General features: G+C 38.6%; 3 protein-coding genes, 1 long non-coding RNA gene and 2 other non-coding genes across 7 annotated transcripts; 1 reads left to right on the top strand and 5 right to left on the bottom strand.

Annotated features, from left to right (window-relative positions):
- Window positions 1-2,300: 2,300 nt before the first annotated feature.
- On the bottom strand, window positions 2,301-6,693 carry rpl13 (ribosomal protein L13). Its single transcript, XM_056375237.1, has 6 exons — window positions 6,626-6,693; window positions 6,069-6,186; window positions 5,083-5,224; window positions 3,688-3,861; window positions 2,840-2,896; window positions 2,301-2,504 (listed from the first exon to the last, which is right to left on the bottom strand). Exons 2-6 carry the CDS (start codon window positions 6,170-6,172, stop codon window positions 2,346-2,348), a joined length of 636 nt encoding a protein of 211 aa, XP_056231212.1. The 5' UTR covers window positions 6,173-6,186; window positions 6,626-6,693; the 3' UTR covers window positions 2,301-2,345.
- On the bottom strand, window positions 2,653-2,730 carry LOC130174819 (small nucleolar RNA MBII-202). The gene has a single exon (XR_008828642.1). It is a non-coding gene; the product is annotated as a small nucleolar RNA MBII-202 (small nucleolar RNA).
- On the bottom strand, window positions 3,987-4,066 carry LOC130174824 (small nucleolar RNA MBII-202). Its single transcript, XR_008828646.1, has one exon. It is a non-coding gene; the product is annotated as a small nucleolar RNA MBII-202 (small nucleolar RNA).
- A 2,566-nt stretch (window positions 6,694-9,259) lies between the features above and the next one.
- Window positions 9,260-15,111, bottom strand: gcshb (glycine cleavage system protein H (aminomethyl carrier), b). Its single transcript, XM_056382056.1, has 5 exons — window positions 14,935-15,111; window positions 13,677-13,756; window positions 10,964-11,027; window positions 10,618-10,749; window positions 9,260-9,706 (listed from the first exon to the last, which is right to left on the bottom strand). Exons 1-5 carry the CDS (start codon window positions 15,083-15,085, stop codon window positions 9,609-9,611), a joined length of 525 nt encoding a protein of 174 aa, XP_056238031.1. The 5' UTR covers window positions 15,086-15,111; the 3' UTR covers window positions 9,260-9,608.
- A 1,927-nt stretch (window positions 15,112-17,038) lies between these two features.
- On the top strand, window positions 17,039-17,491 carry LOC130179831 (uncharacterized). The gene is made up of 2 exons (XR_008829331.1): window positions 17,039-17,101; window positions 17,196-17,491. It is a non-coding gene; the product is annotated as an uncharacterized LOC130179831 (long non-coding RNA).
- On the bottom strand, window positions 17,398-25,502 carry kars1 (lysyl-tRNA synthetase 1). 2 transcript variants are annotated; one of them, XM_056392745.1, is made up of 15 exons: window positions 25,380-25,442; window positions 24,455-24,622; window positions 23,963-24,107; window positions 23,696-23,861; window positions 23,502-23,595; window positions 22,973-23,159; window positions 22,291-22,416; window positions 21,906-22,025; window positions 21,505-21,667; window positions 19,654-19,827; window positions 19,307-19,392; window positions 19,119-19,204; window positions 18,907-19,033; window positions 18,623-18,766; window positions 17,398-18,029 (listed from the first exon to the last, which is right to left on the bottom strand). In XM_056392745.1, the coding sequence occupies exons 2-15, from the start codon at window positions 24,592-24,594 to the stop codon at window positions 17,955-17,957; spliced, it is 1,833 nt and encodes a 610-aa protein (XP_056248720.1). In that variant the 5' UTR covers window positions 24,595-24,622; window positions 25,380-25,442; the 3' UTR covers window positions 17,398-17,954. The 2 variants fall into 2 exon arrangements, with proteins under 2 accessions (XP_056248720.1, XP_056248801.1); XM_056392826.1 differs by lacking the exon at window positions 24,455-24,622 and having other exon boundaries at window positions 25,380-25,502.
- Window positions 25,503-26,673: the final 1,171 nt, after the last annotated feature.

Below are 26,673 nucleotides of genomic sequence, written 5' to 3'. Positions count from 1 at the left end.
TGCTGCTATGTCAGTTCAGCACCTCACAGGACGTTCCCTGCGTTTGCACATGGATTATCCCTAGCTCTAACCCAAACCCCCACTGCTTCTCCCCAGTCACAATCAATGCTCGCCTTGGAGCTGCTGACCACACTGCATGTACAATAACTCAACATAGGAAGCATCTCTTAACATGGCTTGATCCACTCATTTTCAATCAAACTAGCTCTGATGTTTTTGTGTAACATCATCCACAGTTTTCTACCAGCAGCTCCCCTGAGAAGAGGTATTTTTGTGCTTAGGTAGGTTTTTGAAAACTTTCAAAGGCACTATTGATTCTTAAAGTCTTTGGTGGTGGTGGTAGCTGCAGCATCCCTGTTAATGGGAATCAATCATCAAGATTGTGTTTCAGCAGGCTCTGCATCAGGTAAAGGCTCAGTGAATGGTGATTGTTATCTCCAGGAGTCTCCTCCTTGTCACCATGACATTTGCCTGACTGACCTATAAATGTTGTGGTCAAAAAGATCTCAGCTCCCTTTCAGACTAAACATGATACACATACATGATCGGGGGTGAAGCTGACACTGCAGGATACAAGCACACATGCAATCTCATCGATTCCAGTTGGCTGGTAGAATAATAGATAAAATCCACATCAATATAAAGCTGATTATCGGACGGTCATTGTTATTCGGTTTAAATGCCAATACAGTTTGGGAATTATTTTGCAGCACCGTATATCAGGTATGAGAGAGCACCACCCATTTGAGTCCCTATGTCAGCATTATCAATCCACACTGCTCAAAATGACTTGCTGTCCACTTACTTTCATCAACTGAATTATTTATTTGCATTCGTACTGTTGGGACAGAGACAGACACTAAAGTAGAAACAAGGACATTTTGTCTTACTCCAATCCTGATTTTTCCAGTCTGTATATGTTGACATTCTGGACTTTGGATTATTTTGGAAATTTAACATTTTCTAAAACGGTAAATTTGAAATAGGCCATTTCACTCAGTAGGGGGAATTTCTCTGCACCTGTGTTGTTTTGTTTACTTTTTTCATTACTTATTCATTTCACCTTATCAGAACACCACAGCACACCCAACATGTGCAAATTGTTCCTAAATGTCCATAACCTCTGTTGTCATAGCAATGTTTCATATTAACAGGCCGCTCTGGTTCATGTCTGCCAGCAAGTAACCCTCTGTATGAAAATTAACATTCAGCTTTGCCCCACCTGCTGTGGCTGAGAGTAAAATTGTCCCCACTGGGATGAGATTTTTTTTTCATGCTTTCCACCTCTGCCTTCCATTCTCTGCCTCAGGGGCTGTGGATGACCGGCGCTTCTGCCACCTGTGTATTAACATGCTGTGGATAATGTAGAGATCTTTTCCTATTAATGATCAGTCATGCTTGAGAGGCTTTGCCTGGTTTAGTCTCTTAGACTGAAAGATTTCTGGTGACCAGGTCCAGGTTAACTGGACAAGCTTGGATTAACATCCAATCCTGTCACACACTTCCCTCTAATAATGAAGTTACTGATCAGATTATCTGGTTCAATACTGAAACGAGTGTGATGAAAGGTTTATAACCTGCCTTTGGAAAAATCCAGTTTTTATAAAGTGATAGTAAAATTCCATACATTAGTCAATAAACCACAATGCTTTTACGTCTCCATTGATGGGCTACATTTTGTGCTTTTAGTGCCACCTACTGCTGTAAAAATTCGCACTGAATCCAATTTCAGCTGAGTTCATGGCCGGTACAGATCTGACTGACTGATGTGAATAAAAATAAGTGATAAAAAAAAATATAAAAAAATATGTGATCATTCGGCAGACTTTTTGCACAGATGACATTTTGACATTTCTCTGTAGTAAAAGCAGGGATATAAATAATAAAATTTACGTGGCCAGATTCCATTTAGCCATTTCAGTTTTCAGGTCCAGGTGTTGTACATGTTGGCTCAGTGTCACAGCTTAATGGGCACTTGAACAGAGCCATTGTTAATGTTATTAACACCCGTCAGCTTGTGAAGAAGATCTATTCATATTTATTGGCTTGGATCAGATCCAATATGTTCTTGAGGCACTAATGCATCTCTAACATTGGTTTAAGGCTTTGTTTGTAGTGCCCGATACTGAAGAAACTACTTTTGTTTAGATGCCCAAGGTGAGTAGTGGAAGTGGCACTTAGTTCTCTGCAAGTATTCACCCCAGTCTGCAATGTGGCTCTATTCTATCAAGTCTTATCTATGACTAGACCCAACACCTGTCAATCCAAATAAGATCTTAATCACGACATTCTCACATTAATCTTTTTTAAAGACTTTAATTTGAACAGTTCCATAGTGACTATTTTCACTTTTTCTTTTCCACGTCTTGCTCAGCTGCCTCCTTAGCTCTCTTGGCACGGATGCCAAAAAGACGAGCATTGGCACGGGCCATACGCAGGCTGGCAAAAGCCTTGAAGTTCTTCTCATCCTCAGAGATAACCCGGGCCTTCTCCTTCTTGTGCACCTGAAGAGGAGAAAAAGTCAATAGTAATCTCATGACAATTTCCTTCATTGGTTAAATGACAAGAGCCTGTTTCATGTGAACTGATTCAAAAATTCAAGTACAATTTTTGGACATCACTATTTGGCAACAAATTGGTTTTTCTAGCTTCATTTTTAAAAAGCAGTCATCAGAAAAAGGGTTCAAATGTTTCATCAAAGAAATACAGAGATTCCGGAGATTTGTCATCATCTGACTGCTGTGATGCAAAACAGATTGATCGTACTGTAATTTTTTCTACAATACATTTGAAAATGAATGTTGGGTCCAAGGGGAATCTTGCTGGAATTGTAACTTACAGTTTTGATGGGCATGACTGGACCAGAGAGCTGAGTGGCCATCTTCAGTTCCTCCTCCTGAAAAGATTACAAACAGTTACTTCAAGAAAGAAAAAATAAAACAACCATATTGTCCAGCAAGACTTGCTACAAAGCTGAAAAACATGCGAGTATCGCCAAGATTAGTGTGAGGTGACAGTAATTAAAGGCAGATTAAGGCTACTAGGTTTACATGCTCATTTGCAACAATAGCATTCAACTTGAAGAGTGAGAGTGATGTCAGAGTGATCTTAATTCATGCAATTTGAAGTATTGTTTTGGAAAATTTGTTTTAAAATGTGACTGCATTTGAGTTCACTCGTGTGTCACCCGTTTCATTAGGTACACTCAAATCCGAAGCAGTCAAAACTCTCGACACAATGAATCTAAATGGCATTCAGAATGCAAATGATGATCTTTCACTGAAGGTGCACAGCTGATAGAAACATGATTCAGATCAATAAACAGTCTCATGCAGAGATTACAGAGGAACTGTAATTGTGCTGCATTTAGATTTAAACAAAGACAAGTATGGTAAAGGTTAGGGCCGAGTCTTTTTGTTTCTATACCATACTCAGTTTTACAATAAACTAAAAGCTTTTGCATTGATTTTCTTAAGAAGCAGCAATAGTTAACAAACATGAAAGAGGACTTTGTCTGAACTGAGAAATGATGCACTCCTACTGCAAGCCTTTGAGGAATGATTTGTACATTTGTATTTCTCAGAAAACTGCCAAACATAAAACATGTTCATTTTAACAATCACTACAATAACTCATCACATCTTCTGAGTGTTTAGTTTTATGTGTCAACATGACAGAGAAACTTACAGTGCTATCTCCCTTCTTGGGGGCAGAGGCCTTTCTGGGGAACAGGATGAGCTTGGAGCGGTACTCCTTCAGGCGCTGCACGTTGGCCTGAAGAGATTCTGTGGATCTGTTACGACGGCGGGGGTCAACAGAGATGCCGATAGTACGGGCTGTCTTTTTGTGGATGCCAGCCGCCTGCAGGGAAGAGCACAGCAAGACTTATACATTAAAAACTTGTGACTTAGATTTAATGTCCACTACATGGTGAGGTACGGATGTCCAATTTTTGACATTCAATTTGGTTTTCCATTTTCAATAAAAAAAAAGAAAAAGCAGTCATCAGAAAAAGGGTTCAAAGTATTCATCAAGAAAATACAGAGATTCCGGAGATTTGTCATCATCTGACTGCTCAACACATAAGATGGTACATATATTTCTGAACATTAACTGATGACATGCTAGCGCAGGTATTTTATTTGTGCTATTCTCCATTTACACAAGACAGAGTGCCACTTTAAAATATCAGCTCGCAGCTCCACACTTACTTTACCAAAAATGAGTGTGCTTCCACACATTCAAAACACGAGCCTTGTCACTGGAGAAAATCTTATGTCATGATACTGATTATCTGGTTTTGGCATTTACATGAGCAAATTCACATATCCTGATAAATAATGTACAAGTAAATGCACTCAATTAAACCTCATTCATAATGATTCAACACCTTAACCAAATAAACTGGGGCATGGCGCTCTCGACTCCCAACCCCCAGTCTCTGGTAGTAGCATGGAACATCTTGTGTGGGCATTTTAAAGGGTCAACATTTTACAAGAGTAAGGGCAGCTTAGTTGATTGGTTATTTGATTACATTCATGATGATAGGATCCAACAAATTATACGAACATCTAATTTATTCACATCTAATGTAACTATATATACTTTTTTCAAAACTCTACAAAATTACCTTACTGAAAACAATAACTCGTGTGAGTCTACTTCTTGTGAAGGAAAACAGCCTTAGCCTTCCTCCCACAGAAGGTAAGTACATGGGAGGAAAGGTAAGGTGCACTTTGGCAAGAACATCAAGTCTCTGAGCAGCACTCCTGTGTTCTACAGTTATTGAGTTTTTTGGTTGAGTGGGATGAATGATTCACCACAGAAAGATTGAGCCTGTTTCACTTTGCATCTACAGTAGTCAATATTATTATAGGTAGAGGTCAAATTGTTAAACACTACGTTTTAGGGTCTTTATAGTGCGCATTTTGGTTTATAGAGGATTTTCCTCAGAGTTTTCAAACACTTCCCAGTTTTGGAACGTAATGGAGAGAATTTATTGCTGATTTAAAATTCTTGTATTTTTTTTTTTTAATTATTTATTTACTTACTTACTTACAGGCAACTAGAAAAATATATTACCTTGAGTTCCTCCAGGGTGAAGCCACGTCCAGCACGAACCTTTGTGTGGTACCTGACAGTGGGACACCTGACCTGTGGCCTCAATGGTCCAGCAACAGGACGGGGAGCAATGCGACGGGCCTTGGCCTGACGAGCCTTTCGCCTATGGAAAAGATGTTGGTCAAACTAGAGTAAGCAAAGCAACTCTTCATTCCCAGGTACTAAGAAGACACAGGACCTAAACAATACGTAGGATATTCCTGATTGTGTTTCCACTGCATCTCAACCCAGTAGTTTGGTACTGCATGACTAATAGATGCAAAGGAGACACACACAGCAATGAGACTGATAATTTGTTGTTTTGATTATGTTTGATAAACAATAATGCTTTACATAAGAAAATTTAAGCAAATGGTGAACTTATTACATGTGTTTTCTCTCCTTCGCCCACTATGGAGCTGCCTCCAAACTTTTATATGTCCCTCTTAATACAACAAAGGAGATCTGATACTTTCATTGAATACATTATCTCCCTCCATTTAAGAAAATACTTATGCAGGGACATCAACCTAAAACTTACCTAACATTTCCTTACAAATTTATGTACATTTCATAATGTCCTTCAAAATCTCAGTGCAGTCCAGCAACTTTATAGCAACAGTTGGAAACCTAATGTGCTCCAAGTGTATTCTGGCTACCTTGTCTTCAAGAAGAATCTGAAAATCCATGGCAGCAGCTAAAAAACATGACTAACCCTGGCCAACTCTAACATATAGACTACTGTTTGTTTATGGTCCTCTGTTTGATTAGTTAGTTTCTGTATATCACGTTCTGTGGAATCTCTTCATCTTCTTAAAAGGGACTTCGATCAATTAATAATATTTGCTTGTTTTTCCTGACAGATTTGAGTTTGTCTCTGCTAACGATACTCGTTCATGAGCCGGGTGGAGGGTGCGTTACCTCTAGCTATGTTAGCATCTCTCCCTAGCACACCAGGCTGTTCTTACCTGCGGATCTTCCTGGCTGGCTGGTTGAACCAGGTGCGCACTCTTTTCTGCCAGTCTTTGTGGAAGTGAGGGTTCAGGATCATTCCATTCCGGCTTGGGGCCATGGCTGCCTACTTCCCTGCAACACAACACATGGACATGAGCAGGCTGTCATGCCGACACACCATTAGTCCTCACAGAGCTACGTCTGAGATGCTAAGCTAACAAGTTTACAGATTGGACATTTTGACATAACCTAATCACTGGTCTTTGCCATTTCAGCATACCGTAAGCATGGTCGTTTTTATTATTATTATTGAAGAGCATTATTGAAGTTTGGAGTTACAACCGCTAGCCTGTAACGGCAATGCTACCACACTGGTACCACCTCACCGGGCATCACAACTAAAACAGATGCTACTCATCAATTCAACGAAGAAATCTGTAACAATAATCACCTTATTTCAAAGGTGACAAAGCACACTATTTCAAGTTGTAAGTGAAATTGAAAAACACCGTTAATATACCAAGGATTAATTAAGATTGTTTTTAAATCTGTAGAGAATAATTTCTCATACCTACGAGGGAGGAAAATGGCCGAAAGGAAAAAGGAAGTTGTAAAGCGATGTATTGTGGGATATGTGTCAACCAGCCAATAGTCGAACAGACGTACTATCATCATGAAAGAGCAACTCCGCCCTACGAAAACGAGTTGAAACGTAAAGTGGAATAGAAATATTTTAGATTATTTAATGTAAGAATAATTTATTTGGTTTAAGCAGACTCGTTTTAGGCTATAGAATGGGCTATATGTCTATACGTAAAATGTGTGCTTAATAATTAAATCACAAACCGAAGGAAAAGGGAAATCGGTAATTTAAGCAAAACCGGAAGAACGTAACACTTAAAACACATTTTATTCATCTTTGTCTAGATCCAAGAAAAGGCGTCCAACCTTGTTATAATGTTAATTTTCACACGTTTTTCTATAGCTATATTTTCTATGTATAGAAAATTTTCCTATTATCACAGCGGTTAGAGTTGTGTATAAATAAAGTCAGATTAGGTTGGGTTTCCGTTAAAAAATATTAATTGTCCAAAAAAACCTATGAATGTTTACTTTTTGGCACCAAGGGATTGGACTACAATTGTGGCCAGATTGTAAAATGTTAGTCCATCTCAAAACATAATTGTGTATTACAGTTATTTTTAACTTTATTGGGAAAGTTTAATTAATTTAAAAAATTAAATTTATTTTGCTAAATGAAGTTATGGGATGAAGTCATGATGTCATATCTGTTCACAAGTACCATACTGGTTATTTTGCAACCAAAAAAGTGAAGTTTTTGCACTGGCCACTAGATGTAGACCTCTCACCTTGCATCTGGAACAAGTAGTAGGCTTATACTGATGTGATACAGGCATTGATTTTTATTCAGCCAGCATCCACAGACAATTACTTTATGGCAGCAGGGTATAATTGTACTGTAAGTATGTGGCAATGGAAATAACCTAAGACAAAACACCTTTTAAGTTATTGTGTTTATTACTAGTTTTCTAGTCTGCCAGGAGTCATGTGGATTGATCTATTGATGTATCTTATCAGCCATTGATTGCTATTTCCGGCATGTGAGAGTAAAACCATGCTGCCACTAACAACTGCAGAAGATCATGGATTCATTACCAAACAAGCATACCAGGCATAGACTCAGGGGGCCCATAAGACAGAGCCTCTGTTTGAAATGGCTGTTGTCATTGTTATCATCAATGTTTTTTTGTTTTGTTTAGCTGATACAAAGCCCAATCTGGTTTCTAATTTTCTTATATGCCATTTTTGCTACTTTCTGGTTGGTAAGAGTTGGAGGCCTTATCTTGCCCATGCAGCAGTTGCAACATAAGAAACATAAACATTAACATTGGCCTCATTGGTCTTGCATGTGTGTATGCTGTGGGTGCAGGAGACTGTGGAATCAATCCAGCTCAAAAAAGCTTTGCTTATAATAAAGACATATTTACTCATGTTCCATGGTTACATTTATAAGCACATGCTACAGACCTCACCTCTGTCATGTGTAAAATATGGAATTGTTCCCTAGTGACAATTCCAGCCTTAAGATGAAATAAAAAAAAAAAAAAACAATCATACAGAGTGTTATCAGAGACATCAATAATAAGTGGTATAGTGCCAGACCTAACTCTAAATACTACAGTTGTTACCCACGACAATAGGTATTTGATGATAATACACATTGTATTTAGACTGTGATGAAAATGATTGAGCAGGACTGTCCACCTGCCATGAGAGCTATAAAACTGAGTGTATAGGGTTCCAGCAAGTGATCAAGCACCAACCATGTTAGTTTCTTCAAAACAAGCATAACTTATTTCTTACTAATTCCATTTCATGTTTAATCATATGTGAATAAATTTAAGAACCTTTCTCTACACACTTTTGTTGTGCTTGGTCCTGTCTGAACTTGCTGAGCTCTGCATGCCCCTGTGTTCTCTGCTGACAGTGAAGGAATTAGAAAGACAGCCAAAAAGGTAATTACATGTTAAGGTGAAATAAAATTTATTTTGTGTGATGCTAATTGTAAACTGTAATCAAAATTGTGTTTTATTATTTTGAAGTGGAGAGGTCAAATGTAAAAAGCTATCAGTATTGAGAAATATGCAGTTTGTAAATGGGAGACTTGGAAGGTACAAAAAATGTCAGCACAATAGACCTAGAAAAGATGTTGGAGTAAAATAAATTTAAAATAACTCTATATAAATACATGTTTTATTATATACAATAGGGATTTTCTATGATAGAATGAGCTAGAGATCTGTTTAAGCCAAGATTATCAATTACAGCTCTTATTTTCCATTATCAGCCTGAGAGTGCAGTCTTTGTTCGGTCACTGATTTTAAAACCACTGCTTCATTAATCATTGATCAACTAGCTTCTGCAATCTCTTCCTATCTTCACCTGAGGGCAAAGGTCAAGGTGTGTCGAACTACAAGCGAGAATAAGCAGCAAGCCCTGTGAGCACATGTACAAGAACATGCTCTGAACATGTCTACAGCACATCATAAATTGAGCATGAGCTTTTTACAAGATGTAAAGTTCTATTGTGTATTGTTGCTGTGTGAACTGGTCCCATCTTAACACCAAAATCATCACAAAACATTCCTGAGTGTTTTATGTAGTTGCCAAGAATGTCAGGATGTTGTTTAATTTCAAGTTTAAATTTTATTAAATGAATGTCACACAGCACTTACAATCACTTTCCAGTCTTTTAGCACTGTGTACATTTAAAACTGGAGCAAAACACCAGAAACAAGACCTGATAATACAGATAGATCTTGAGATTAAGAGCCCTTTGGGTCGCTAGTGGCTAAAACAAATCCTAACCTTCGAAGTGGTTGTTGTTACAAAGTATTTAAAATTATTTTGATAGCACAATTCCAGTATCAAAATAAATACCACAGACAAAGAAGTGAGTCACACAAGATGTTAGTAACCCAGCCTACTAATCTTAGATTGTAATTACATCACAGTACAGTGAATTTACTGAATTATTCTTCAAGTGACTTAATAAATTTATCATACGCAGCTTGATCCATGAGGCCATCCAGTTCTTCAGGCTTTGCAATCGTCATCTTGATTAGCCACCCTGAAAAGTAAAGAGTTTATATTTCAAAAGTCAAAAATATACACGTTCTCGTGAACAAGATGTGACATTATTTTGTCACCTGCACTACCGGTTTGGGATGAACTGAACAGAAGGTGAAAGCAAAACAAACTACAACTGCAACACATTTGTGGGAACTCCTGTAACAGTGTTGGGACAGACTTTCCAAACAATGTTTCATTTTCATTGTAGAATGAATGTGTGTTCACCTGCTGTTCATTAAATTTAGGATTTAACATTCCACTATTCATTTTTTAAAATCTTTATTATACACTGTTGCTCATAAAGTTGGAATAAAATATTTTTTTACCTCTTTCCATGAAATGATTGTAACAATGTGATTTATTTCATTTCACCTGGGTAATTGGGACACATAATGTAATCATTGCACCTGGTCAAAAGTGATTACTGATGCATTTAAATAGGAATAAACAGAGGATTGTGTCTGAAAACAAAATGATTCCAACTTTATGGGCAACAGTATATATTTGTTCTATGCTTTCATTACAGAAACACTGAGACATTACACTTTGTACATCTCAAAACTGGAAAAATGCAGGTGGTCTTAAACTTTTGACCTTTAGTGTAAATGTTAAAATGGTAAATGAGCACTTTACCATGTATGTCTCATTCACCCATTCAACCATTCACACACACACATTCATACACTGATGGTGCGGCATCATGAGCAGTTAGGGATTCAGCGTCTTGCTCAAGGACACTTCAGCACGCTCTCTGGAAGAGCCAGGATCAAACCAATTACTAGATGCCGCGCTACTTCCTGAGTCACGCCGCCCCAGTGTGCCTTGGCAACAAATCAACTGGGGGAATTTCCTGGAAATGACTACGACAAATGAACCAGAAAAGAACAACTGTGATTGTGAGGTGCTTACCCTCTGCATAGCAGGCTTTATTCACAAGTCCAGGATTCTCTGTCAGCTCTGTGTTGATTTCAGTTACCTCTCCTGTCAGTGGTGAGTAAAGCTCACTGGCAGCCTTTACACTTTCCAAAGCACCAAACTCCTCTACAACACACACACACAGACAACGTGACAGATGACTAAGTTTCATGCATACATTTATATTTTGTAAGTATTAAAATTTCTATTAACATTTTTTTTAAAAGGATCGATTTTTAATGCTTATTCGCTACAGGGGGTTGTATTTTTTTTTCCACCTCAAAAATATACAAAATATGCAATTACATAGAAAAACATGAAGTGTAAACCAGGCTCTTACCCATTTGTTCAAGTCCTTGGCCAACTTCAGGGAGTCCACAGTATACCACATCACCTAATGCTTCCTAAAACAAGACAACAGAAACTGTATGAATTATAACCTGCATAAAGTATTATAGAAAAAGGAGCAATGGTAATGTAATGTGGAATTCAGTTCTCCATTTTAAATAAGGCTTCTGCTAATGCCAACTTATCCCATGAGAAAAAAAAAAATCAAAAACAATGTATTAGTTTCTTTCCAACTCCCACAGCCTGTCAGCGGCAGTCTCCCCAAGCCTATGTATTCCAAATCAAAATATAAACCTTTAAAGTAAGTCATTATTATAAGCATCCGTTTTAAAACAAATGGTTATTAAAACATATTGTGCAGTGTAGTTCTTTGCAGATGTTGCTCAAATAGAAATAAATAATATATCTAGGGGGGGCCAATATTACAAAATAGTTGGTGATCTAGCAAGCATTTACACTAGCAGAATGGGGTGTGTGTGTGTGTGTGATTTACTCAAAATGATCTACAGTGCGCATGTTCGTGGTAGTGAAGGGACCTTGATTACCACGTCTCTTCATTACCAAACAAAATGATAAGGACATCAGGTTTCAGGTTTGCTCTTTATCTTAAAACAAAGAGTGTGTGTGTTTGCAATGACAGATTACATTGGTCTAGGCTTCAGAAACAAATGTGCCTTTAAAAGCGCACATCCCTATATTGCTCATATATTCTGGGCTGCTTTACACAGCAGTGAATATAGGCAGGCAGAATTATGGGAATATCACATCCGTATACAGTAGGAACTGGCTAGAATTATGCCCAAATTGTCCGTATCATCAGGCTGTATTCATGAAGCTGAACCAGAAGGAGAAGGTCAAATTAATTTTTAAACTTGAATTTGAAGCCTTCAGATGCTCAAATATAGTGTCTAGGGCAAGATCCTCTACTCAGTGATGCAAATTGTAAAAGGAAGCTGGTCTACATGCCTGTGGACAAAGTTGAAAATTCACTCTGATGAAGAAAACATAGAAATGTTTCTCCATACAAGAGACTATTCATGTATCAAATGTGTATATGTTTGCATGACAAATACCTGTACGAAATGTGCTTTAATTAATCCTACATATTACCGCACTTTGCATGTGCACAGCATGTCTCATTTACTGCTCCTAAATAACCAGCTGTAGTCGAAATGTGCCCTTTAGAGCTAGCAGGAAACTTCACTCATTTCTGGCTGTAATGAGGATCAGTAAGAGGTAAGGAAACTTTTTTGAGACCCTGGAATAGTTTTGATAACAGAGGTGAAATCCCACCTGATTTGTTACAAGTGCTGCCTTATGTATATGCAATTAAAAAATACAGACAGAAAAAAATTAGCAAGTTAAACAAAATGGTTATGATAGACCACCAGCACACAGGCAGTAACGGTGGAGCGAGCTTTCTATTTTTCAAGCTCTGTTGAACTGCGCTTTCTGCATAAATGCAGTGTTTGCAAAAAATACCTAAGATGGTGGTCAAAATCCCCTGTAACCTTGATTTTGACTCTACTTTGTAAGACATCTGCAAACTTTTGAGTGTAGAGGCTTTGACATCATTGCTTCAGCCTATGAATTAAGCCTTCTCCTGGGTTAAAACATGGATCATGGCAACAAACCTTACAGCTTTTTAGAGAACTGCAGGAACACTGACTTAGACATTCATAAATGCACGTCTTATAATTTTATAAAGACATGCGGAAACCATCAGTTGCCTGAAGTCTATAAAAGAAAAAAGGGCTATTATTATTACATTCTTTATTTCGCTGGTTGGTATTTAATTTACAGTTCACTTTTTTGAGATGCTGTGGGTACACAGGGTCAGAGGTTTGCTCAAAGTTTACATTCCCAAGTACAGTGTAAGTGTAAACTGATCTAAGTCCACACTTGGCTGAGAAATAATCACATTTACAGTTTATGAGCATTTATTTTTAAATGCAATGATATGGTGGTTAAGGAATATAAACAGAAAAAGTGAAACACTGCAGAGAGCACATGTCTGAAAATAATCCGCCTGATATTCTGTTTGAACAATCTGACAATCAGTTTGAATTGCTGAGAATACGGCAGATGTGGGCAGTGGTTCAGAGGTCTTGAACCTGCTAGACAATTCATGTTTGACAATGCAAATCAGTTTCTCCACAGACATTACATTTGCACGGTAATTTCAGAAATGAGCGACAAATGCTCTCATCTCCTCACATCATATCAAGCTATAACTTTACTGGTAGCACCTCTGACCCAGCAGCAGCAGAGATAAAAGCACTTAAACTTTCAATTTCAATGTCTGTGTGGCAAACCTGTCAGCTTAGCAATTACTGCTCAATATATGATAACAATGCCTTTAAGTACAGAAGTACTAACTGTTTCTCTAAAAGCTGCATGAAAGTCGAAGGTAAGACACCGGCCCTCATTCAAAGGTTTGAACGTCTATAGGTAAGCAATTGCCTGCCCTTGAGATTTTCTGCACACTGCTGCAGTCTGACAGTAACCAATTGTCCCAAACAATAGTAATAAAACAGTAAATTAGCTTGTTATACATAACTTGCTGCAGGTGAGTACAAAGTGCAGTACTGAATTGCACACTTCAGACATTAGCATATCACTATTTTTAGATTGCCATCGGTAAACCTCTGAACCAAGTGTGTCATAAATCAATGATTAGTAAAAAGACTGACCCAGCAACCTACCTGAGCATAACTGCTGATACCAACTGTGCCAATGCCGCCCTCGACTCGCACCCACTCGTGCTTATCTGTGAACTTAAGTGCTGTGGAGAGACAGCGGAGAGATAGTTTGCAACAGATTAATTAATTAGTGTGTGTAAACATAATGAAACTATGAATCATCATGAACCATGATACAAAAATAAACCAGATGTGATGAAGAATCTTGTGAAATACAGGAAGCCCACCAGTCTGAAAGCCCATAATTTGTATGTTCAAATAACACTTTACTGTACTATGGACCAAAGCTGAATAGTAAGCTGTTTCTTATGCAACACCATGTGCTGTCAATTAGAAATAAAACATCTGTGGTTTACTGGATGCACTGAGACAACCTCAAAAATCATTAGCTTTCTGCAGGCACAGTTTTTGGATTCTGACCATCAATGTTTTGACAGACAAATGCAAAAAAGTCTCATGGTTATCTGGTTGAGTCAGATGCGAGAGTTAGAGCCCCTTGATTCAAAGCTCATGTTGTCATCTCTACAATACCACCAGGGAAACACTGCAATGCTTCAGCAATTCCCGGTGTGGTACCAGACTGGAATTGGCAAGATGCTGATGCATGGCTGGGGAGAGCAGAGTCAATGCTGAGAGCAGAATATGCTGTATGTAAAAAGGGCTGGAGAGATGTTTTTGTAATTGTTTTACTGGGTGACAGTTGTTAAAAAATAAAATAAAATAAAATAAATAAAAACCCTTCACATTTTACGGTGTGATGTCTGCAACAAAGAAGAATTAGGAAAAAAATAAGGTGACTGTTGAATTGTTAGACCACATGTAGTCATGAAAGTCACCACTCCACAGCTAACATGTGGCACATATCAGGGAAAATTTGTAACTTTTCGTTTAACAAGTTACGACTTGCTGCACGAGACATTTTTAATTGGTTGTTTACGCTCATTTATTAACTTCCAGCTTGGAGCTCGTGCTTTGACTGTCTTCCAATGTCACAAAATAAGGAATGAATAAAGCCTTGTTGAATACTTTAGCCAATATAACATGTTGCTACTAGTTTTCTGTGCTGACGTTTTTGTACTTTGCCACCTCCAAGTAAAAAACAAACTTTCAGCTGTCCTTCCTGTCGCATCCCTCTGCTCCGTTGTGGGAAAGTGACACAAACTGCGTGAGTTTTTTCGTCCATTGCTCACAGGAATGTGTGACCAGCCCGCATGTAGTATTAACATTACAACTACTTTTTTTTATTTATTTTTTTATTTACCTGTGGATAGGACCGAGGTCGTGCTCAGTTTCCGAGGAGAGCTGTTCCTCCACAGCAGCCGAATCGCTGCAACCTGTGCTGCAGACGAGAATTGAGGCAGTCTGGGCGAAAAGTTTGCAGAGAGGCACCGCAACGCTGTGCTCATCGCCATCTTCACTCGATGTGTGTCGGCCCTCACATCCAGTGCACATACACTTGACCGCGGGAGCGCGCACCATCGGGAATGGGGGAGTATGTGGAAGGAGGGCGAGTTCAGCTTGGGTTCAAAGGCAAGTGTGGGAGTCCGACATTTTTATGATAAATAATTACAGACTTTTACAGTGGTTATTCATAACAACATAACAGTGTGAGAATACCCAGTTGTATTGGGATCTGAATTCTGCACTCAAAAGTACAGCATTATTAACAACATGTAGGCTACTTCAAGTAAAAGTACTTGTTATGCAGAAATGCTCCTTTCATACTATTTCATTATGAATGATATTACTATTACATTGTCAGTGATATTGTTATATCATTGTCATCATTGTCTGTTTGGGGCTCTTAACCCTGTATGGCAAATGACCCCAAAAAACACAGACTGGTAATTCAGTATTAAAAGGTACAACAATCTACACATCAACTTTGCAAACCCCTATGAAATACCGTCATCATCTCCCCTCTGTTTTGCTGCATTCAATTATTGGCTTCTAAACCCTGGATTATTTGAGATGACAGCTGTTGTTTGCATATGCAGCATGGAGAGGTTAGTGCCCTTGTCACATATTTTAAGTTATAGTACAGCTTATTGAAAAACTACTGTTAGTACCCACACATCTGTGCCCTGTTAAATCTGCACAAATCAATATTTTATATTATCAGGGGGTCGCTCATAGTGACAAAGCCACAGAGAACTATCAGCCAACTTTGCAGTTACCCTCAGCTCACCTATTTAGTCTGGGACCCCAAATCAATTTCTGTTAATTTACATTTTGGTGTATCAGCTCTCATTGCAACCTCAGCATCTTTCCATTAAATTTTTTCCTCTAATCACTGTGGCAGAAAGTTATTACCTTTACTCAAGTATTGAAGTTTGTGGTACAATTTTGAGGTAGTTGTATCATTTTATGGTATTTTAGGGTTCTACACTCACAAGTGCTTCCCAGCTACCTCTCACTGTTAGTCATTAACAGCACCGAGCAGGTGGAGGATCTGATGCTTAGGCTCAGCTAACTGAGGAGCTCTGTTTGTGCACGACTGGAGCAGCAACGGCTGCCCATGCTCTGTCTGTGTATGAGCACTATGACTCTGGAGACCCTAAGGAAAGTCCCAGGTGACTCTGTGGATTAAAACCTCCCTCCTCCTTCCTGTAATGCTGGGGAAGCTACTGTGCTGCTCCAGGGCGCCCTCATGAGGACATTTGGCACATCAGTTGAGGTGAAAAATCATCAAGACTATCCTAAATATATACAAGGCCAACCTGCAGGTGATTCCACTACAACCCAAGGACCCCAGTTATGAGGAGAGTCGACAGTTTAGCTTTCCATAAGATATAGAAGGGACACAAGCGACACATCACCAAGCCTCATCTATCCATTGGGGATGTGGTGTGGATGGACAAGAAGCACTTTCTGGCCAGTTTCTATTAGGAGGTGAAAAGTGCAGCTTTCTCCTGCAAAACCCTCTGTCTCTAGAGCACAGTCTGGTTGTCTTCAGCACTCAAAGCAACAAGAGCTTATTACAGTGGCCTCACTGAACTTTTCACAGGTTGAATTTCAACACACCGCAACACCAGAGGAACCAGGCCACAGTAGACAATTTGGCGGAGCATATCCACCTCTTGCTGCAAAAGGAGGCAGCAGAGTTTTGACTATTTGTGAATGTAATCATTTATATATGGTCATATCTCATAGCTCATACTTATTTTCTTTCCCAAAATATCTTTGTGGATATTCACTGAACTTGTGCTGCTGAAATGTGAAATTTTCAAATTTAAATACATCTGAATTAAGACTAATGAAAAAATATTGTTAACAGACACATTTAACTATTGTTTTAGAATTTTCTACTTTGTTCTTTCTTGCATTGCTGACTGTAAATGTTAATGTACTCATTTCACTACAGGGTCGGTGTAACTGTAACAGACCCAGAGTGGAAGAGTCAAAGAGCATTTCCTTCCCAGCAATAAGTAAGCTATCACATGATCTTGTATTTATGTATTAACTAATAACATGTATTCATCTCCATAACTGAATCCATTTTTATTGCACTACAACCTTAAGCATTCAAAAGGAAATGAGGGAAACCCAGTGATGGCTCAACAAATAATATGTACGACAAAAGGATCCATACTACGTTTTGAAATTAAAAAAAGGACTCCTAAAGGGCTTCTGAAATGTGTGTTTATGTATGGAAAATTGGAACATTTATTTCCTCAGTTTTTTGTTCTGTAGACAGACCTCAAACATCACAAGAGAATAAAAGTAAAGTAGATTCATATTCACTTTATTCAGATATAACTGCGTTTAAACTTCTTGGTAGAGGAATATTGAATTTGTGGAATTGACCTTGAAAAATATTAGACAAGGAATACAAGCAGACCAGGTAAAAACAGATGGACATACTGAGAAAACTTGAAATATTGGAGGTGCTTGGCCTTTGTTATTATGTGATCTATTAACTGTTTATTTGGAGGCCACAATCAAGCACCATTTGTAGTATCTCAAAGTATAATCAGAAATATTTTATCCAGGTCTGCATACAACAGCAGATCACACGACTTCCTGATTTACTACCATCCATGTACTGTCTGGATGACAATGAGGATTAAAATGTCTCTGATGAGGATGCAGCAAAAGTGTAAGAAAAACAAAGAAAAGTCAACTGGAAATGAGACAATATGATTTCCCTTAACTGCAAGGATTCAACTTTTGACAGAATGACATTGATAAAACACAAATCCTGCAGACTCCACTGATGACCACAGTGAGGTAAAGGCTCCTACTTCATACTGACTCCTGCACGGGGCAGAGGTCATGTCATCAGACAGAGGTACCCTCTGTGGGCGCTGATGTTTTGTTGTCGTCAGGCTTCATGGCTGGGAAGAGCAGCACCTCCTGTGAAAACACAAAACTGTCAGCTGTGGGTGTTGCTAACTACTGAAGAAGGGGTGTAATTATATGCACATCATATGTCTGTCTGAGGCTATTTATTTAGCAGCATCAATAAAACAGCAAGACTCCGAGCCACAAAATGTATTAAAAAAAAAAAAACTAAAAAAAGAAACTGAGTGAGATCTTTGTTGACAATCAAATCTGAAATTATTTTTATCTGATTTGCTGTTTGCACTTTTACAAAAAGGAAAGTTTTCATCTCTCCTGATTTACACTAATAACTAGAAAAACAAGCACAAAGGGCAAAAACTGTCATATAATGTTTCTGTTTTCTAAATGTGAACTTCCAGAATATAAGATTGTGCTTAAGATGGGAAAACTGACAGCACTGAAGAACTATCCACGATAGAAAGTTTGAATATGTAATGTTTTGACCTGATACTGAATGTAGAACAGTGTCCTATGTTAACCAAGTGTTTCAGCTGCAAAACCTCAAACATGTCACACGGGGACTCAGATCAGAAAATGCTCAGATTGGTCGTTTAGGAAGACAATGACAAACAACCTAATTTGGGTAAGACTTAACAACGCTTTACCTTGATGTTGTTGGAGTTGGTCAGGAACATCGTGAGACGATCAATGCCCATTCCCCAGCCAGCAGTTGGTGGTAGACCATACTCCAGTGCTGTGCAGAAGGTCTCATCAATGAACATGGCTTCGTCATCACCCTCAGCTTTGGCCTGAAAAAGATGCATGTCTAATCATTGACATGCACTGAGACACACTCACACTGACACAGTAAGGAGCCTGACCCTTTAGATAATTGGACAATGGAACACAGTAGATGGGGACAGAAAGTCAGTTTAGGCTTTATACACACCTTGGCTTGCTGCTCAAAAAGCTCTCTCTGTTTAATTGGATCATTCAACTCAGTATAAGCATTGCAGACTTCCTTCTTCATCACAAAGAGCTCAAAACGCTCTGTCAGGCCTTTCTGTGATCTGTGCCTGTAACAATGATGGAATTTCAGTATGAACACGAGCATCGCATTTTTGAATGATACATTTGAAGGTGAAGCAAATCGTTCCTCACCATTTTGCTAAGGGACTCATGATTTGAGGATGATCACAGATGAATGTGGGGTTGATACAGGTAACCTCAAGGAAATCTCCAACCAGCTGTGGAGAAACAAGTGATTCGTAAAGACCTCAAAGGTAAAAAAAAAATTGAGAGAAAGCAATGAATTGTACAACAGACGGTGATGTTCATCAATACAGCACCTTGTCAAGGAGGCGGGCAGTGGTTCTGGGTGGAGGACATTCAACTCCTTTCTGTGTGCAGAGGTCATCAAAGAATTTACGTGTCTCTGGAGACAAAAGTGTGAAAGAGACAGATGAAGAGAAATCAGAAATGACTGAAAGTATTACTGAGCCTTATAATATATGTTTAATGTGAAATACAGACATCAAATGAAAAATAAAAACTGGTGAAAGAGAGTGGTGGAGAATGAATATCACAGGGGCGATGTGGTTTAATTAAAAAAAGAAAAGAAAGAAAGAAAAGGACAAAATCTATTGTCATCTTTAAGTCATTTAAAGTCTACGTCTACATTTCTACAGATTCTTACCTTCACTGTCGTAGCTGTCAGTGGGAGGGAATTTGACTCCCATAATCTTCTCCAGGTCGTGTGTCATGCTCACTCTTCTGAATGGTGGAGTGAAGTCAATCTCATAGGCTTGTCCCTCCGGACCATCAGGGTGATACGTCACCTTGTATCCTCCAGTGATGTGTTTCACCATTCCTGAAGTGAAGAGGGAATCAATGAATTAAGGAGAGCAGTTTTCCTATTTGCTCACTGTGAAATTTTCCTGTACATCCCAAGTATTTGAAAAGTAACAAAACTGAAAGGACATTGAAAAGAAATGGAGCTCTGGCAAATTTATATTTTAAAATATACAATAAATTCCCGTTGCCACCCTCAGTGACAATTTTGTTCTTGTTTCACCTCATCTGATAGGACAGATTCATGCTGCGAAAACAAAACTCCACCGGGAGCCTCCGAGACGACATTTTCTCTCGGACTGAGCGCTGCCCCGACTAGTTCTACCGATCAAAATTGTTTAGTTTGTACATACAAATATACAAGCGTTTAATTTTCCGATTGAATTTATCTAAATGTATCTCGATTTTCAGTCGATTTTTTGAACTATACAAATTTTAAATGGGCTTTACTCCTTTTAAACATAACCCGAACTGCCCAATCACGTCTTCTTGAAAACACAAGAAACCTAAAATGTCCAAATATTAACGATACATTAAGATGAGACATTTAATGAGATATTTGGTTTTAACAGCACCCCAAAAAGAGTTAGGTATTGAAATGTCCCCACCACTGAGACGCAGTACAGGAATAAACCATCCCTCCTGTAGAAATCAGATTACCACCCTGCCTGTCATGACATGTAATGTGACGTTTCACTGTTGAACAGTCAAATTACTGACAGGTGAAGAAGCAAATGACTACAAACCTAACTGCAGTCATATGGCTGAGCTAAGTGCTCTATTTTTGTGAACTCAGCAGTGCGGTGCAGATCACAGTAAAGTGCAGCCCTGCCCTGTGAGACGGGGGCTTACCAAGTGCACTTTTGACATTTTCATGACTAGGTTCGCCTGCCACACCTGTGGTGCACTTGGATACAGGACCAATCAGAAGGAATAAATTATCATACATTATAGGTGGGTGTGTTAAAGACTGTGACAGTCATGTCAATCACATTCACCACTTTCATCACATTCTTTACATTTAAACTCAAGTTGAATTAAGAATTTTGGACATGTTGAAGATCTTATCGTCATCATGTTTTCCAAGTACAATAGTGCAAAATTTTACTTGATGATTGTAATGATCAGTACAATAACCACCTGCAGTTACATATAACTGCCATTTATGCAATGAGAATTTAAAATGTGGCATAGTTTTTTTTATGTTGTAGAATATTATGCACAACATAACCACAGAAGACTCAATGCTTATTTTTCAAGAGACTGGTGCTTGTTGCATTAAATGTAACCAGCAAATCTGCTGTGCAAAATTGTGGTTTGACAGTGCACGTCATCGCTCCAGTTAGGAACTGGTACCTGCTGCCTTGAGAGAGTCAGCAGAGTAAAGGAAAGGCCTTCAGTATAGACCACCTACTAACTCTTGGGGATTACAGAGCTGGTAAGAATCACTCTGAGCAGACAAGCAGTGGTCCATGCAAGAAACACTCATTCTTGGCACCAAGTTTGCATTGTGCTACTGGATTAGCACCACCACACCATCTAATGTGCCTCTCTACTTACTAGGGCTCACAGAAAGTCACCAACATATCAAAGCAGTGCAGTCAAGGAAACATCAGTATGCTGCAGGAAAATACCAGTTCAGATACACTGCATTCTGCACCGGCACAAAAATAGAGCCATGTGCGTTTTCACTTACCTGAAAGTAGTTTCTCTGTGATTTCCATCAGGTCATGGTAATCAGCATATGCCATGTAGAATTCACAGGTGGTGAACTCAGGATTATGAGTAAGATCAATGCCTTCGTTCCTGAACTGACGACCAATCTCATAAACTCTGTCAATTCCACCGACCACAAGCATCTGTGGTAAAGATATGATGTACATTGTAAATATTTAGACATTTGTACAAATCTAACAAGCCCTGTTTATCAAAACCTGAAATGAAGTTGAAGCATAAAAAAAAATCTATGTGTAACTGTACAATATATTACCAGGCCTGACTTAAGATCGATACAACAAATTTACTAAAAATATCCCCTCTGGAAGTGACTGATACTGAGAGGAATGACTTGAAAGTGATGATTGAAAAGCGTATTACCTTGTGGTAGAGCTCAGGGGCGATCCTCATGAACAGGTTCATATCTAGCTCATTATGGTAAGTAACAAATGGACGGGCCACTGCTCCACCAGGAATAATGTTCATCATTGGCGTCTCGATCTAAAGGATTCAGCAAAGCATGCTTACACGCACGGATTTTAATTGCATCGGTGTAAAATGTACAAATTATTGGAGAAAGCATTCTTTCATTAACTCCCTATTTTGTATAGACCTGAATATACATTTTTCTAAATAAAATGTTTTTGACTCAAGCTAAAGACTTAAGATATACTGATTCATACAATTGATTAGTTGTATGATGTGGTCAAATTGGATGACTCAGTATGCTACAAAACTTTCGAAAACTATGCTACAAACTTCTTACCTCCAAAAATCCCAGCTGGTCCAGGAAGCTGCGGAGGTAGGTGATGATTTTGGCGCGTGTTATAAACTTTTGCCTCACGTAGTCGTTGAGAATCAGATCCAAGTAGCGCTGGCGGAATCGTGTTTCCTTTGAGAGAAGGATTACACAGTGGTGACAAAAAAACATGCTTCAGTATTGGTTATTTAAATGACCTTTTCATGAGTTTTATAATTATGTGCACTCATTTGAGAGCACAATTTCTGAAAAAGACCACACATCTTTCAGCTAACGTTGTACCAGATAAACTGGAACTTCTCCCTTCAGGTGGAAACTTTTTTTTTTACATTTTGACTTGTCACAGCAGGAAAACACAAGCTTATCATATGACATTATTTACAGCTGTATTCTCTTTTGCTGTACCACTAAGCCATGAATGCGAGGCGGTACGCATAATAGAGGGTATAATTATGAAGTCTGTTAACATATACTAAATCCAGTTCAAACACAAATTCCGTCTCTAGTGCAGGTCTTTCACACTGCAAATGCTTATGAAGTAATCTGCCCCTGCCATAAACGCATGTGTTGTCAATATACTTTAGTAAAAATGAAAATCACTTTGTAATTGTGGTATTTACAGAGATGTATTATTTTGTTGCTTTTAGGAACTAACTCACTTGGAATATCTAATCATGAGGGGCATTACCTTGTCTTTGAGGCCAAAGTGGAGATGGGGCAGCATGTGCAAACAAGGTGACAGCAGGGTCATCTCAATGGGAATGATGCTCAACTCCCCTTTTTTAGTCTTCCCTGGGTTACCGCGGACACCAATGATGTCACCACGGCGCAGTTTGTTATTAATGGCCACAAAGTCTTCCTCAGACTTGTAGCTCCTGGCAGAGGAAAACAAGATATACAAAAATGAAATTTCTCCACTCTAATGTGATGATATGATTAAATTGACTGAACAATCACATGTGTAAAAAGTACAAAAGTAAATCTGGTAAAAAAATTAAAATGTTCAGCAGGGTTTGACAGCTGGAGTGGTTTCTTCATTTCATCATTTCGACTTTATTAGGAAGCCCTTCAGCTAAATTCATGCCAACTTAAAGGAATCTGCATTGGTTTGCTGTTGTGATACCTCTAAATATCGCTTCATGTTGTTTAATGCAAACAACTAGAGTAGACCAAACAAGTATAAAGATGTTTTTTGACCTTGCGTAATCATGGTGTACCTTGAGTTCGCCATAACTTGCAACTTAACGCCTTCACCCCGCAGGTCATAGAAGAGCAGCTTGGCACCAGAAGCCCTCTTGGCATGGACGCGACCTGCCAAACATATATGAAGTTTAACAGGGGATTTACTGCTGAATTATACAGTATGTATAAAATACTAAATGTGTTTAAGATCATAAAATATTCCTGGTACCTGACACATTGAGAACAACATCTGTCAGCTGGTCTCCAGGCTGTAGATGATTGAATTTCTCAATGAACTCTATGAGCGACAAGTCTACATGGTACTTGTGTGGGTACGGGTCCTCCGCTGTGCCCTTCAGGTCCTGGATGGCCTGGGAGCGAATCTTGAAGTATTGCTACAGTAGAGGGAAACAGATTATTTTATTTACAGAAAAGACAAAAACATTTCGGGTTTAATAAGTAAAGAGTAAGGTATAATGGCATACAAAAATCTCACATTTGGGTCAAGTGTCTCCTCATCCAGCCCACAGACATTTTGCACTCCCTGGTCATTGGATTCCTTCTTTTGCTCCACCTGGTCTTTCACTTTCGCTTCTTTCTCAGCCGCCTTCTTCTCAGCTTTCATTCGTCTCTTCAGCTCACTGATAAAAACGAAAAGACAAAACAGAAAGTGATGAGTCATAGATTATATGTTAACATTTTTATAATCTAACAACAAATGAAACTGAATAGAGATTTGAACGTAACAACTGCACACAAATATGATTTCCCACATAACCACACTGTACATTATATTGTATTCTGGTGTCTGAAATAATAATAATAGTAATAATAAAAAAATTAAAAAAAAAATCAAAAAGGGCTTGGCACAATCTACTAATAACAGAGACACAGAACAAACAATCATGCAGAAAGGGAAAGGGGACCACATTTGCTCTGATGACAAAAGGTTGGTTGTTTTTCACACTGGAATGGAAAAGCCACCAACCTTTTGTCACCTCTCCATCGGTTCCCGTAAATTTGAGCTGGGACTGCAGCTGTGCGTGGGGATGCACATTTTAACCACTGTCCCCTGACACCATAGGCATGGCACAGCTGCTGTCTGGCTGCCCTGACCAGACACAGCATGCTGAGCTACCACAGTCAGCAGGCAGACCTGAGAAAATAGACATTTATACAAAGACAGTGTACAGTATATACGGAAAAGGCTGTCTTTGGCCCACCGGTAAGAATTGAACACTGTTGGACTAATATAACTCTATCAGTCTGTACGAAGACCCTATGAGGTAAGAGCATAAATAAAAAGGTTTAAATTAACACTCGTCAAGAATTTGATATAAGTTTAGGTTTGCATTTCTTTCTGTTAGCCAAGCGGGCGTGTCAGAGATAACCTAACATTATTGCTAGCAAGTAAAGGAAGTGAAGACGAACGAAGGAAAATGCCGTTTGCATCATTAAAAAATTCTTCTGACGCTTGTATGTGTTTAATATATAAAACAACAAAGTGTTTTGCAACAGCAAAATGCCATATATAAATATATCACACGTTAAAACTATATCTATCACAATTGAAAGCGAGATCAGCGTGTGGAGGACGTTTCTTTGATGTATTTTGGATCTTGTAGTTTTACTAATTAGTAAAAAGCACTATAGCGAATGACTACAGTTCATGTTCAGAACTACAACTACCAGACACAAACGAACTGGCTCACGGGATATGTAGGCTTGTCGTGTGCCTCCATATGGAACCCTCATTTCGCTTTCACCCTCTGACCTGATGCAACATTTAGTAATATTGCAAAGCCAAATTTCAACGTTCACAATTGTTGAAACAGCTAATTATTTGAGGAAAATAAAACAGTGTAAGGGGCTGAGAATGGTATATACGCGATGGAGGGAATGAACAGGCTTACTTTTTGCTGAGTTTCTCTCCGTCCACCGCTGTCACGTCGGCCATGTTCGTAATGCTGCGCGCAGAAAGAACAACTGACGTGTACGCGCCGCAAAAACGCGAGAAGTTGGTGGTGCATTTGCGGGACTGTCGGATATCAGCCCAACGAAAACAGACACTATACCAGTTTCTAAATTACCCATAACAGTTTTAAGTGCACTGGGAACGAACAACATGCGGTACCCATCCTCTAAATCAGAAAACAGACATTTTTACAACAGAACTGACTATTCAAGACTCACTGCTGTTGGACCACAAAGGCTATACTGTTCACTATAGCCATTAAAACAACAGGCCCTTTTTGATATTATAGGCTACTATTGGGGAACAACATGTAATGTTGAATGTTCATCCTGATGGTGGCACTATAAGAAAGGTCAGGGGGTCATCATAATTCATCCCTAATAATAATTAATCAGAGTAAAATTCACACAGTACTGACCAAAAGTTTTTGACACAATGTGTTGGCAAGAAATTTTGACCTGACATAGTAATAATCAAAGATAAACGAGTTAAAAAGACAGATTGATGACTGACTGACACTGGCTTGCTTTAAATCAATAAACACTTCCACATACAACCACATTGCTAAACTGCAGCCTCATGTAAAAGGAGCTTAGATGTTTTATTTGATTTTTGCAAAGGATCTACATTTAGTCTGTAATGACACACTTATGTACCATAATCTATCAGGAGGACAATCAGTGCGTAAATAAACTGAGTGCCTGAACAGAAGTGTTCAACAGGATCTGTTCTGTAGCCAATAGTAAGTTGTATAAGAGGAATCGTAGGCACAGCAGTTGGCACATAATTGTCATCATTTGCTTTCAGACTTAGGGTCATGCTTTTTTTTTTTTCTTAAATAAAGTCAATTAGTAAAGCCAGTAACAGCCTCAGCAAGACACATAGAACACAGAAAGACAGACATCCAATTAAGTAAAAACACTACAGGTATGACTTTTAAATGTTTTGCGTAAATCTTTCCAAAGGCAGATATTTGTCGACCTACAGCTTTGGAGGCTTTAAAAACAAGAAAGGTCAATGGGTTAAACACTTTTTCAGATAGCTGAACTGCCCCTTCATGTGTTTAATCAATGTTTGGTATTTGCTTTAAGAAATAAAGAGCTATAGACAAGCTGTAATGAAGTATCTGTATTTTCTCTTTGTTTGTTAGTTGAAGATCATCAGCCTGCAGTCAAGTGTTCTTATGCAGTAGCTTACAACAAAACATGAAATAAAAGCTCAAAGGCTTAACA

Source organism: Seriola aureovittata, chromosome 1, assembly GCF_021018895.1.
Source record: "Seriola aureovittata isolate HTS-2021-v1 ecotype China chromosome 1, ASM2101889v1, whole genome shotgun sequence".
Classification (NCBI taxonomy): domain Eukaryota; kingdom Metazoa; phylum Chordata; class Actinopteri; order Carangiformes; family Carangidae; genus Seriola; species Seriola aureovittata.
The sequence above is the reverse complement of the archived record's forward strand: the minus strand, read 5'-3'. Positions and strand labels throughout refer to the sequence as shown.

Coding starts and splice junctions, on each gene's coding strand:
- rpl13 (XM_056375237.1), bottom strand. CDS start 6,172: ATGGCCCCAAGCCGGAATGGAATGATCCTGAACCCTCACTTCCACAAA. Junction 3,862..5,082: donor TCACCCTGGAGGAACTCAAG/GTAATATATTTT, acceptor TCTTCCCTGCAG/GCGGCTGGCATCCACAAAAA. Junction 2,505..2,839: donor CAGTCATGCCCATCAAAACT/GTAAGTTACAAT, acceptor TCTCCTCTTCAG/GTGCACAAGAAGGAGAAGGC.
- gcshb (XM_056382056.1), bottom strand. CDS start 15,085: ATGGCGATGAGCACAGCGTTGCGGTGCCTCTCTGCAAACTTTTCGCCC. Junction 10,750..10,963: donor CCAAGGACTTGAACAAATGG/GTAAGAGCCTGG, acceptor TGTGTGTTGTAG/AGGAGTTTGGTGCTTTGGAA. Junction 9,707..10,617: donor TAAAGCCTGCTATGCAGAGG/GTAAGCACCTCA, acceptor TTTACTTTTCAG/GGTGGCTAATCAAGATGACG.
- kars1 (XM_056392745.1), bottom strand. CDS start 24,594: ATGCTGTGTCTGGTCAGGGCAGCCAGACAGCAGCTGTGCCATGCCTAT. Junction 23,160..23,501: donor CAAGTTATGGCGAACTCAAG/GTACACCATGAT, acceptor TTCCTCTGCCAG/GAGCTACAAGTCTGAGGAAG. Junction 19,205..19,306: donor CTGCCCGCCTCCTTGACAAG/GTGCTGTATTGA, acceptor GTTTCTCCACAG/CTGGTTGGAGATTTCCTTGA.